The sequence below is a fragment of the Saccopteryx bilineata genome, chromosome 1, assembly GCF_036850765.1.
Source record: "Saccopteryx bilineata isolate mSacBil1 chromosome 1, mSacBil1_pri_phased_curated, whole genome shotgun sequence".
Taxonomy (NCBI): Eukaryota; Metazoa; Chordata; class Mammalia; order Chiroptera; family Emballonuridae; genus Saccopteryx; species Saccopteryx bilineata.
In genome coordinates this window covers 353677820-353691566 of record NC_089490.1, presented here as the reverse complement: position 1 = coordinate 353691566, position 13747 = coordinate 353677820, and the positions used below count along the sequence as shown (strand labels likewise).

The 13747-nt window shown below is 42.7% G+C and overlaps 1 protein-coding gene across 3 annotated transcripts in view; it reads right to left on the bottom strand.

Moving 5' to 3' along the window:
• Nucleotides 1-12817, bottom strand: part of SYT9 (synaptotagmin 9) — a 249601-nt gene extending 236784 nt beyond the window's left edge. For all 3 annotated transcript variants that reach the window (XM_066250855.1, XM_066250854.1, XM_066250856.1), the window contains exon 1: nucleotides 12446-12817. In XM_066250855.1, the coding sequence (XP_066106952.1) occupies nucleotides 12446-12590 (145 nt within the window). In that variant the 5' untranslated portion in view covers nucleotides 12591-12817. The remainder of the gene's footprint in view (nucleotides 1-12445) is intronic.
• Between the last annotated feature and the right edge of the window lie 930 nt (nucleotides 12818-13747).

The following is a 13747-nucleotide window of genomic DNA, read 5'->3' as shown; positions in this document are numbered from 1 at the left end:
CCAATATGTCTCCAGTCAATTTCTCTTAAGGCCATTCCAATCAGCTTCTTGTTCCCAACTCTTCATCAAAACTGCTTGTCAACATCACTTCCAGTGACCCCTGCATTACCAATTGGAGTGATCAGTCCTCAGTGCTCAGTCTATCAGACCTCATGGTAGCATTTGAAACAGCTGTTTATTCCTTTCTCTTACATATGTCTTCTTCATCTTGGTTTTCAAGTCAACATTCCTGCTTGGATTTTTCGGTCCCTTGTTATTAGTCTTCTCTTGCAGGTTCTTCAATTTCACTCCACCTCTTGGTGATGGAGTTTCAGAACTCCATCCTGGTCCTCATCTCTCCTCTAATCACACCTAAACGACTTCACCCAGACTCATTAGAAATATCTCTATGCATACAACTTTCACATTTGTATCTCCCGTCCAATCATCTTTCCCAATCTCTAGACTCATATATCCAAACTCCCTGTCTGTTCCCCACTCAGCTCACTAATAAGCATCTCCAACTTAACCGTTTCAAAACTGAGCTCCAAATTATTCTCCTCAAACTTATTTCTCTTACAACTCTATTTTCTTGCTCAGGCCAACATCTTGGAGTCCTTCTTGATCCCTCTCTGACTTTCACACCCTAAATCTATCCATCAGTAAATCCTGTCAGCAGTACCTACAAGCTACCTGAAATCTGACCTCTTCTCACTCCCTTCACTGCTATCACTCTGGGCCAAGTCAGCACCTCTCACACCAGCCACAACACTGCTTGTCCTGAGTCCACCCTCACTCTCCTACAATCTGTTTGCTATATGCTGGTCAGAGTGAGCCTTCCTCTTCCTAATCCAGTCATTATCATTTATCTACTGAAAACTTTCTAGTGGCTCCCTATTTTACACTGAGTAAGATGGCTTATAGGGCCCTATAATCAGACTGCTATCACCTCGCTAACTTCACCTACTACTTCTCTCTTCCTTTTCACCTCCACTATAGAACCACTGCCCCTGGCTAATACCTGAACTTGACAGGCATGTTCCTGCCACAGGACCTTTACACCTGCTATTCCCCTGCCAAGAATACTCTTCCCTTTCATATGTACATGCCTGTTTCTGCATCTCCATCCAACCTCTACTCGTCTATAAACTTTTCAAGTGTTGTCATTTTATTCTCTTACCATGATTAAAAATTTTCTTATTATTCTCTAACATACTATGTAATTAGTTAATTTATTGACATATTATCATTTTCTCCTCATCAGCATGTAAGTTTCATGAGGGCAAGCTTTTTACTTTGGTTCCCTACTATATGTACAATTCTGTACAAGGCCTATGATACAATATCTAGAAAAGAGCCTTGCACATAGGAGTAACAATAAACTTCTAATGAGTAAATGAATGGCACCACCAGTCATAATATCTCCAAATAACCTTCATCCTGTCTCCAGAATGATCTAATTAAGAGATAAATCTGTTCACCTCCATGTTCAGCTTAAAACCCCTCACTGTTTCTGCAGTGTTATAGTTCATACAAACTGAAATGTCTTTAGTAGCAAACATAACTCATAAATGTGGTAAGTAAAGTATAAGTGTTCAGGATGTGTGTATGCAGGGGTGTGAGAGGAAAAGTGGAGACTGTATGACCCACCTAAGAAAATTCAATTCAATTATTTTAAAAAATTGTGCTGGCTACTTGGCAGCCCCTATACTCAGAATAAAGAACCATTTCCACAGCACAGCTTGGTAGTACTAGGCAGACATGCCTCCTGGGCCTAAGACAGGTAGTAAGCCAGGACACGTGGAATATAGAAACTGAGACTGTTAAATGCCCAAACAGTTCACACACATCTAGTAAACTGCAAAATTCTATCTTCCCTAACCAAGGACACTTATGAGTAAATGGTTTACATTTCTCCTCTCTACCCAGAGAGAAAATAGATTAAATCACCCTACTCAGTGAGCTAGACAGTAGAACTCCAATTAGTGCTACTTGTGCCAATCACACCCAAGGACAGATCAAGTCAAGGGCATAAACCTCATTTTGGCACACCAGCATAAAGACGATGAATACTCTATTGGGATCATCCCCAAAGACCCCCCCCTACAATTTCTGCCTTTAAAAAACAGATAAGAACCCTCAAGACAAAGACCCAGCTGGCTCTCTCTAGGGCATACCCACACCTCTCTTCCCTCAGGTGTGCATCTTTACCTTTCTCTCCTAAACTCAGGGGTTCCTACAAGACTTGCAATCAGGGGAGTAGTGGACAGTGGCAGCTCGTCATGGCTAACCCCCTGAACCTGTCTCCAAGGACCCCTTTTCTTTGACTTTTCAGTGAGCTAACAGCAATCCCACTTGGCTAACTTCTTTCCTATAACATTCCTAGAGAGCCTCTCTCCTGTTGCTTCTTCTACCCTAAGCTCTTCCTTTGTTTCACTGTCCTCAGGTTTAATAAACATGCTCTCAAAATCACGTGAACTTGTGTTGTGAACTCCCCTGTATGAAGTCATGAACCCACACATTACCGGCTGGCCCAAGGCGGACTCTCTCTAGGCCCAGTCGATTTCTGGTGACAGGCCCCATAACATCAAAAAAGGCACATTGTGCATATCCACAAATGCAGTGGTTGCAATGCAACTGAACATGTTGCCTTTTTATTATTAACCAGGCAAGGAAGCAAGATGTCACTGTTGGCACAGTCTGAAATTAGATCTGAAGCCCAGATGTTTGAAACAGATGACTACACTTGCTAAAGGCAATTTTTACAACTATATGAGGTAATAATACCACTTGCGTTTCAGGGTGACATGATTGGACCTAAATAGGTAATGCCCCTTTCAGTCACTCCAATCTGTCAGAACCTTACCTTGGACAGGAAGAACATCCTAGCCACCCACTTAAACTTATTTCCCATGAAGAAACAGAAAGGCTCAAGTGTACTTACAGAACTTCCCCTATCCTGAAAGCAGCAGTACTTTGCTGAAAATGGATCCTTTGAGCTCATTATAGTAAACTGTACTTTTTTCAAGTTTTCTGCATCAGAATGTCTAGCCCAAATCCTCTGTTGGACTTTGACAATGGCATACAAGAACTTCCATGATCTGACCAGCATTTACTAGAAACAGACTCATCCCTCAACATTCCCAACACACACACTCCACTTACTTTCCCCAAGATCTACTCTCTCATGTCTTAGGATCTCTGTAAATGCCTAGACTGTTCTTCCCACCCACACATTCCAGAAAAAGTGCTCCATCCAAGAATCAACTTCTCTAGGAATCCTCTGCAGACCCACTCAAGTCAGCTAATTAATTCTGTCCTCTTTCTTGCCCTGTATCCAGCACATATCTTGGCCTTCTTGTCTTTATTTTATTCATTGTACTCAAATTGTTTTATTGCATTCCATAGAAGCAATACCATATCTAATGTATCTCTGAATTACTGATGCTTAACATAGTACTTGACACTTAAGATGCACACTACAAATATTTTTTAAATTTAAGTTTATTTTAATTAGAAAAGAGAGATCATGTCAGTGTGGCTAGAGAAAATGCTACATAAGTGCTGGGAGGGAAAAGAGGTCAAAAAGAGGGAAGGAGCCCTGGCCAGTTGGCTCAGTGGTAGAGTGTAAGACTAGCATGTGGAAGTCCCAGGTTCGATTCCCAGTCAGGACATACAGAGAAGCAACCCCTCCTCCATCTCTCCCTCTCTGCCTCTCTCTTTTTTTCCCCTTCTGCAGCCATGGCTTGAATGGCTCAAGCATCATCCCAGGTGGATCTCAGTCAGGGTACTAGTGGGAGTCTGTCTCTCTGCCTCGCTGCCTCCCACATTAAAAAAAAAAAGGAGAGAAAGAAAACATAAAGAGAAAAATATCTAAATTATTTAACAACAAATTGTTTTCATATCGCATATAAATAAAGGCAGCACTTTGCATTGGAAAGAATATTACCATGTATCAGTTTTCATCTCTGCAATTATGGGCAGAAAATGAAAAACTAACTTCTCAACATTGCTCAATTAAAGCTTAACCCCTTCCCCCCAAAATGAATGTTACAATAAATCTCTACATATTTCCCGATGTACCCCTAACTTTTTAAAGGCAATCTAGTTGGTATGATGGATTGATTATAAGCAGAAAACCTGAGTTCATTCACAATACAGTGTTCCTTCTATGAGCCACCTTAACAGAATATTTACATTTTAACTAATGCAAATTGTTAAGAAAAACATTAAGATTCTCAAAAAATAAATTGACACATGGTAGAGAATAAACAAAAGAAATTTATACGAGGATATTTAAGGAGGTTTAAAATATTAAAAGTATTCAATTCTACCAACAAGTACAAACTGAATAGGCATATGCATGCCCTGTTAATTAAGCAAGCTTGATATCATTTTATGCCATCTAACACTAGTGGATTTACTGTTGGTATGAGCAGGCCATACATATTACTTAATGGCATTGGTTTACTGGAAAGCAATTTGAGCTCACTGTTGATATTATTAAGAAATTTTCCCCAAAAGGAGTGGGATACTATAGATATAAAATATTATTTTAATAATAAAAAATAAGAATCTAGAAATGGTAAAAAAATAATTAAATTCAGAAGTTGTGTCTATTCTTTGGAGTATGTTGTCATCACTCTAATTACACAATAATGATTGTTCATTATGGAAAAACTGTAATAATAATTGTTCATTATGGAAAAACTGTAATAATAGTGGGAATAGAGGCTAATAATTACTGAGCATTTGTTATGTGCCAAGTACTATGGTATTTCACATGTCTTATGAAATAGGTATTAATAGCAATTTTGCCATATTTAGAAAATAAAATAATAATCTTGACCAGGCAGTGGCACAGTGGATGGAGCATCGAACTAGGACATGGAGGACCCAGGTTCGAAACCCCAAGATTGCTGGCTTGAGCAGGGGTTCACTAGCTTGGGCACAGGGTCACTGGCTTGAGCACGGGATCATAGACATAACCCCATGGTCGCTGGCTTAAGCTCAATGTCATTGACTTGAGCCCAAGGTTGCTGGCTTGAGCAAGGGGTCACTCGCTCTGTGGCAGCCCCCTGGTCAAGGCACATATGAGAAAACAATCAATGAACAACTAAAGAGACTAAGGAGCCGCAACGAAAAATTGATGCTTCTCATCTATTTCCCATCTGCTTGTCTGTCTCTATCTGTCCCTCTCTCTGTCTCTCTGTCATAAAAAATATATATCCATATATACAGATATAGATATATATATAGATATAGATAGATATAGATAGATATAGATAGATATAGATATAGGTATCATAGATAGATAGACCTGGCCAGATAGCTCTGTTGGTTAGAACATTGTCCAGAAGTACAGAGGTTGCCAGTTTGATCCCTGGTCAAGTCACATAGCCAGATACAGTAGTAAACCATTAATGTTCCTCTCTCTTTCTCTCTTCCTCTCTCTAAAATCAATCAAAGAAAAAAATTTAAATATAAGATGCCTAGTTCAATTTGAATTTCAGATAAATATTATCTGTTTCTTATCTGAAATTCAAATTGAACTGGGCATCCTGTATTTTATCTGGATATTAGTAAATCCATTTTACTGATGAGAAAACAAGGACAGAGGTTAACTTACCCAGGGATATAGTGCTAATAAATTGTAATAAAATGTCAAGTTTACAAAAAGTAGAATAGAAAATTTTGTCTACGAATGATTACAGTGAAACATATGCATGCTCACGGACATGGCTGATAGAAAATGTGGACAGCTGATGAAACTACTACCAAAATCCATTCATGAGCTGTACTCTAGGCACTGTGCTGCAACAGCCTCCCGCTCCCACTTTACAGATGAAGGAAGTGAAGACAAATATTTTGCTCAAATTCATAAAGCTAGTAAGTGCAGGATCAGATTCTGACTCCAAAGCTCTCACCGATTCCACCTTGTCATTTTGATTTTCTGGGTGAGTTCATTTATTTTTCTTTCAGATGCAGTTCTATCAATGTTGATATAAAAGTTTTCATGTGATAAAATACATGCACAGGATAAATTTTTCAAGGAGATCTTCAAAACCTAGTTGTTGGGAATTGTGTTGGTTTAAAGCCTTTCCTACCACCAACCAACGAAACGCTAAAAAGAAAAATCCATGATGCACTTTAATGGCTGGAATTGTCATTTCATTTAGAAAGTAGAAATACATACTCCAACTTATCCTTTAAAAACTGAGACAGCTCTCCCATTTCTGCCTCTCACTAAGCGCCTCCCCTTTCTCAAACACACCAGCAGATGTACTTGTTCCTTCAAGAAAATCAGTTAAGAAGGAACTATGAATTTTTTTAAGCCAAACATATGGGAAAGCACATGTGTACACACAAACACCAAAGTGCCAATATTACAATATTGCAGTGAAAGCAATGCCTATCCTCTTTACAGAACAGCGAGTTTCAGGGTGATTTCCCTGAGATATCAGCTCAATTTTTCCATGAGAGGTTAGCCCACATCAAAAAGTTTGTGCTTTTGATTGTTTATTCCAGAAGAGACTGCCTGTGATGCCTTTACCATAGTTGGCTTTGGTTTTTTCCGCTCGATAATTACCACATGACTAAATCACTCACTAGTCCATGTAGAGAAATCCCACAGAGATGAAAACACACTTGTTTAAATAAAATATTTATGAAGAAGCCCAAAAATGTCACTGAAGCAAATGCAAATTAGATCTTCACATATTATGCATCCAACATGCCACTTATGCCTTAGACTATTTCCTGATTGCAATTAACATTAGTTTTTTAAAATTAATCCCATTGTGCACAGTCACATCAATGTCTGTTCATAAAAATCCAGTATCTTCAGGTTGATTCTCTTTTGACTATCTTTGAAAATGTGAATTAAGGCTAATATGTAATCTTGATGATTCTTTGGAGAAATTTCCTTATAAACTATATTTAGTTATGATTTTATATGTAGATCTTCTAATGACTTACTTCACTCTAATTCAATATAATGTGATATTAGTAAAGTTTTCACATCGTGGCCCCTTATTGAAATAGTAGTTGGGCGTGATTTTTCTCAATTTATTCTTTTTCCTCCCTAATTGAGTAAAAATTGGTATATTTTCATGATAACTTCAAAGAGCCAGCAAAATAAAAGTTTAGGGTAATAATACCAAAAGAAAGTGAAAAGAATCAGTTGATTTGGGTAGTAACAATGCAAAGGTAACAGTCAAAACCCCTTACATTTGATACCATCTTTCCTAATTCTGCAAGAAAGGAATGTGAGCTGAGCAGTCCGGTAGATTCATTCCCCACTTAATGGTCATCACAGTCGTCCCCCACCTGGCCACACACTTGAATCAGTTGAAGAACTCAAAAAATACTGCTGCTAACTCCAGAGATTCTGATTTAATGTTTCAATTTTTTGTTTGCTTCTTTGTTTGTTAAAGCTCCCTTAAATCATTCCTAATGTTGAAAACCACCGGTCTAGAAAAACGTTTTCCTGAACAGGGTTCAAGTCTACCTCGAAAGAGAAGTCACCAATGATGTGTCATAAGGCCCTGCTTCACACCCTACCTAGGTGAAGCTGAAATGAAGAAAAGTCTCTAGAAATATGAAATTAGAATGCCAGTGGAAAACCAGTACCCTGAATAATTTTAAAAACTCAAATATTTCTTATCATTCAAATTTATATAATTCAAAAGTTCATAATCAAAAACAGCTGAATCCAGAAAACTGTATAGAATTTAACCTACATTTAGAGATTAAATCCAATACAGAAGTACAGAATAGAGAAAGGTCTTAAGATGGCTCTGATGAAAAATACCTAGGGAATTTTCATTGACAATAACCCTACATTCTTAGTATATGTGATGTGTTTACCTAAGATGCTACTTTGACTTAGATTCAACCCTTTTTTTAAATGGCATCCACGGCCTTGGGCTAGTGTAGCTCTCTCAGCTTCAGTATATTCATATACACCAATCTTCTAGCAATGCTCTTCAAACTTCAATGTTCGCATTATTCACCTGAGGCTCCTATTAATACACAGAATCCTATGCAGTAGGTCCGGGGTGAGGCCTGAGAGTGTGCATTTCTATAAGCTCCCAGATGCTGCTGATGGTGCTGGTCCACAGAGGAATACTTTGAGCAGCAAGGCCTTAGAAGACATTATGAGGATTAAATTAAATGACTTACATAAAACACTTGGTGCAGACATGCTGGCATTCTACAGAAGAAAAGACTTCTGAAGAAAATAATAAACCATGGTGAAAACCTAGAAATCCTATGATCCAATCAATCTTCTTTTCTTTTCCAGATATGGAATTAAGCTGAGAAAAGTTAAAATTGCTACTTCTTAATAGACCACAGTGTATAATGAGAAGAGACTTGTGTGTGGTTTTTTTTTTTTTTTTTTTTTTTTAATGGCAACAAGTACAATCAAGATCAATGAATGGAAGTTAAAGACAGATTTTCATTCCATACAAGGAAAACCCTTTTAACAATAAATTCTGTCCTTTAATCAACTAGCTCTTTTTAGGAGAGAGAATGAAGTCCCCAGTTACAAATATAAGCACAGACCAATTGATGATGCTAAAGAAGATAAGTTTCAGGTCACTGTTGAACTATCTAAAAGACATTATCCAATAAGTTTTCTTTTCTCTTTTCTTTTCTTTTCTTTCTCTCTTTCTCCCCTCTTTCCCTTCCCCCCTCCTCTCCTCTCCTTTCCTTTTTTAGAAAGACAAAGAGAGATGGGAGGAAGGGAGAGAGATGAGAAGCATCAACTAGCAGTGGCAGCACTTTAATTAGTTGTTCATTGATAGCTTCTCACACCTGCCTTGATGGTAGAGTGGGCGGGGACTCCAGCTGAGCCAACGACCCCTTGCTCAAGCCAGCTACCATGGGATCATGTTGATGATTCCACGCTCAAGCCAGCGACCCCGCACTTAAGCTGGTGAGCCTGAGCTCATGCCAGCAACCTCGGAGTTTCATACTTGGGATCTCAGGGTCCCAGGTGGACTTTCTCTCCACTGCGCCACCACTGGTCAGGCATAAGTACAATTTAAAATAAAGAAAACAGTAACTTCCTTATTTTCCTCTTCATTCCAACTTTACTCCCCCTGAAGTCTTCTCCTATGTAGTAAATTGAGATGTTTAAGTCAAAAAGTTTTGGAGTCATCCTTAACTTCTGTTCTCTCACTCCTCATATATTGTACATTCCATCAACAAATTCTAATGTTGTACCTTCAAACAGTGTCCATAATGCAATTACTTCTCATCACTTCCATTAAAATTACCCTGGTCCAATCCATAATCTTCCCCGTCTGGATTACTACAATAGTCTCTTAACAAATTTCTGTCTTCAGCCATGATCTTCCACAGTATTTTCTCAACATAACAGTCAATGTTTACCACTTCTCTGCTCAACCCCTTCTGATGTTTTCACATCTCATTCAGAGTAAAAAGCCAAAGGCCATATAATAGTTTAGAAGGCCCTACATGATCTTACCCCTCGAACTCTTGATTAGATATCTTGTTATTCTCCATCTTTTTCACTCTATTTCAGATGCCCTTGAACTTACTGTTCCTTGAATCGCATTAAGGACATTTTTACCTCAGGACCTTTGCACTTGCTCTTCTCCCTGAGATTTGCAAGTTTATATCCCACATTGCCAATACAGGGTGGGGCAACAACCTAAGGAGACCAAACAAAAGCATTCTAATTGCTTTCTATGGAAAAAAAGTGCTCACACTTATCTTAAAGGTCAGCACAGTACTTTCTATAATTTGCACCATGAAGGACTGGGTAAATTAAGGAAGATATGGTGAAATACTCCCACATCAGAGCACTGCAACTACCTGGGCAAAGAATCACCCTTCTGATGCCCACTGTTCTGCAACCCAGGCTTATGCCACCTCTAACAAAATGAACGAATATCCTAGATTCAATGTCACTCTACTGTCCACGGGAATTACACGTTTTCTCCTTTTAAAACCAAAGTTTCTGGATTGAGCTTGAGAAAACCTAGCCACTACTAGGTAGCCATGGGTGAACAATAATATCAATAGATAGAGAAAGTTGAAGCGTGACATCCAGGTGGATTCCTTTATAGAAAAGGAAGTCATGCATCCAGAGAGACAGCTCTCTCCAGGCACTCGTGCTAGGGTTGCTGCGCGCGTGGTGGGTCTGATTCACACTACACAACGTCGGAGGCACCATCCACAGTGTGTGTGGTGCAGCTACTCCAGCCACTCAGCTTTCAGGGCTCAGAAATTAAAGCTTCTCTTGGCCTGTACAATCAAATGGCTTCAGAGAGATGGAGATAAATGCATCTGATGTAAGAATTAATGTAGGCAAAAAAAAAAAAAAAAAAAAAAAGAAAGGGAAAGTGATGAAAAATTCTGGCCGGAGTCGAAGTGCCTTGAAAGAGAGGGTGCATTTTGTCAGCTTCAGCCTCGGTTCTTCTCATCTTGCACTCACAGTCCCCCCCAACTCCTTCAAAAGCAAGGTACTTCCTGACACAAACCCACAATCCTGAGGGCCTTGCCTCAAAACCCCCGTGCCCTAGTTTAAGAAAGCAGAGGAGTGCTTTCAGGAACTCACAGAGCAGCCAGGCCAAGAAATCCGATTAGTGTTCCATAAGGAGCCTCTCTGTGACTTTTTCTCAAGGGCCGCCCAGTGTAGGGGCTGAGGAAAACCAAAGAGCATGGAATCCAGTTCATGGATTTAGAAAGAACAGAGGCATAAAATCAGCCAAAAAGATGTTAAACATGCCACTCAGCAAGAGACCTCACCCATCTTCTCTTGTACAAAAGCCAGACAACTGCTTATGGGGGTAACAATGGGAACTTGTGGCACAAAGACAAAAAAGTGGGACATATCAACACTAATATACATACTTGCTTTGGATGAAGCATGCTAACTAATTTTCTTGTTCCTGCTGCTAAAGACAGAATTGTCCCCACTTAGGACATCATCCTGGGCCATAGGTCACAAAATGAGGCACACTCACTCACATCACATTCAGCAACAAGCCACACAAGGCTAGACACTAAAACTATGGGGCATCATCTGGGATCAACAGTATTTCTCAACTTAATTTTCCACATTGAGTAACATATTAGTGATCATTCTTAAACTTAACATAACCACAGGCAATGAGGAACAATAGTCATTGTTTTTTTAATAGAAAAAAAGGACTTGAAAAGGGAAAAATCCATTGTAAAATTTAACAGGTGAATTCTTTGCACGCTATAGATTCATTGTGAACATACTATCAAGAAAACGCTATTTGAGTCAGGCTCATTATGTATCTCTTTATGAATCAAATAATTCTCTCTAACTTATCCTTTGGGTAAAGGGGTTTTTATGTAATAGATCGGCTTAAAATGAGGTAAATTCGTGTTGATAATTTGCCCAGCAATAGCTCATTTCCAATATTTATACACATGAATATGAGAGGAAAGGGCATTTTTCACCCCATCTTTAACCATCAATCCAACCACAATACACTTTTTAAAAAAATACTTGGACTGAAAGAATATTCGAAAAAATTAATTTCTCCAGGTCAGTAGAATCTCAGGTAAAAATTTAGAAAGAATGTGTCTTCCAGTAACCAGTAGTGCATGAGAAGACAGAGGTGGGAGACCCAGGGCCCTTGGGAAAAGCAAACAACTTCACCAAAACGCCCTCCTCCAACCTTAATTGGTCAAATGCCAAAATAAATGAACTTTCCAAAGTTAGGAGCTTCGCAACTTTCACTAGATGTAAAACTGCAGATGCACAAGCCTAGACCGGCGAGCCCAGCGACCCCGGTGTGCCCAGCGGTGACAGCTGGTTCTGCCAGGCCCAGGCCGCCTCCACGCCAAGGGACCGCAGGGAATGGGCTCAGGCCCGGCTGCCCAGGACCCGGGGCTCCCTGTGCCCGGCCCAACGCTGGAGCCCGCCCCGCCCTTCTCGCCCCAGACCAAGAAAGGGAAATGGGAGCTCCGGCGCGAGGATGGGGAGCGCCCAGAAAAATTCTGTCGCAGCTCGGAGCAGTCACCAACTCCCAACTTCCCAGAGTTTTTCCTCCGGCCCCGTTCCCCCTCCCACGCCTCCTCAGGCCGCCGCGGCCTCCCCACGTCCTGAGCGCACAGCCGGGGAAGTGGAGCGCGGAGCTGTGAGCTCGGGAGCTGCCTACAGGAGCCCGAGCGTTGGTAGCTCAGGTGGCGGGCGTGGTCCCCCCAACCCTGCCCCAGCCCCCGCCCCCTCCGTCCCCCCGGACTCGGCCTCCGCGCAGCAGCCTTCACCGGGGTCCCCGCCCGGTTCCAGCATCAGGCCCCGGCGCGCTGGTCCCTGATCCCTTCCCCTAGCTCGGTGGCAAACTGCCCCCCGTTCCCATCAGTCCGCGTCGCTCTTCTGCCTCAGGCCCCAGCGCGGCCCCAACTCCCAGTCCAGGGCCCTCCGGTCGCGCCGGGCAGGGGTAGCGGCACTCACCTGGGTCGCGGAGCCGGGGTCTGGAGCGGTCCCGCAGGTGGTAGATGAAATCTTGGCAGCTGTCGTGCTCCAGGGCCCCACGGGCACAGAGCTCGGCCAGCAGCTGCAGCGCCTGGTGACAGAGCGCGTCCCTGGCCCCGGGCATCGCCCCCCCGCATCCTCGGACCGCGCCGGGCAGGCGGGCGCGGGAGACAGCCCTCCGCCTGCCAGCTCAGAGCCGCCGCCTCCGGGCCGTGCGCGTTCGCCGCCAGGAACCCGCCGAAGAACCGCGCGACCCTCAAGCCCAGCTGGCCCGGCCTCCCACCGGTTGCATGCAGCTCTTCGCCAGCCAGCCGGCGGTTCTGTTGGGCTTTCTCTCTCTCCCTTCCGGCCCCTCCGTCCCTCCCCCGGCACCAGGAGAGGCGGCGCCGCACAGCCCGGCGCGTCCCGCTCCTAGCGCTCCGCCCGCTCCTCGCGGCCGCCCGGGGCGGGGCCGGGTCAGCGGAGCGCGCCGCCAAGTAGGATCTCCGTAGCCCCTGCTTGGGCACCAGCCGGGAACCCGGGTCGCTCGCCGGCTCCTAGAGGAGCGCGGAACTCGTTTCCCTACCTCGCGCTCAGAGCGGTCGCGCCCAGGCTTGGAGAGAGTGAGCTGGTGCGCGCTGCCGGGGCTCTCGCCACCGCTCCCCTCCGACTTGATGCACACCAGCCTCTCCCCACCGCCCCTCGCCGCTTGTGGTCAAAGCACATTTTGGGGTGCGTTGCTGAGAAGGTGTAATCTGAGCCACACCTGCCGGATGGGTGAGCAGAGAGTGCCGGTTTCAAACTTGAAAAGCGCCCCTTGTCCATAAAACACCGGCCTAAGGGTGCTAGATGTCCAAATGTGGGGTTTGGGACCAAGCTTCACCAAGGGCAGGACCTTTTCTACCATCCGGTGATTGGAGGCTCTCAGATCAGAAATTAGGTAAAATAAATAGCACCTGATAAAGACAACTGGGGCTTACCTGGAGCTCCGTAGATCCTTGCTGGTTTTTAAGCAACTGATTGGAAATCCGAGTATTGCCAACGTGTTTCTAGCACCCAACAAAGAAGAGTATCTCAGAATTTGGGATGTTTGGAAGGGAACGCAGGGCACCTCTTACAGACTCACTTCTTCAGTCTTTCAGGTAATACGCCCAGAAATAACTAGAGTTTTGAGTTCTTTTGTTTGTGTGTGCCGGGAACTGTGCCACAAACCTTTTAAATATATAATCTCATTTAATTCTCTCGATAGCCCAACAAGGTCTGTATAACTGTTATACCCGTTTTACCAAAGAAAAACTTGAG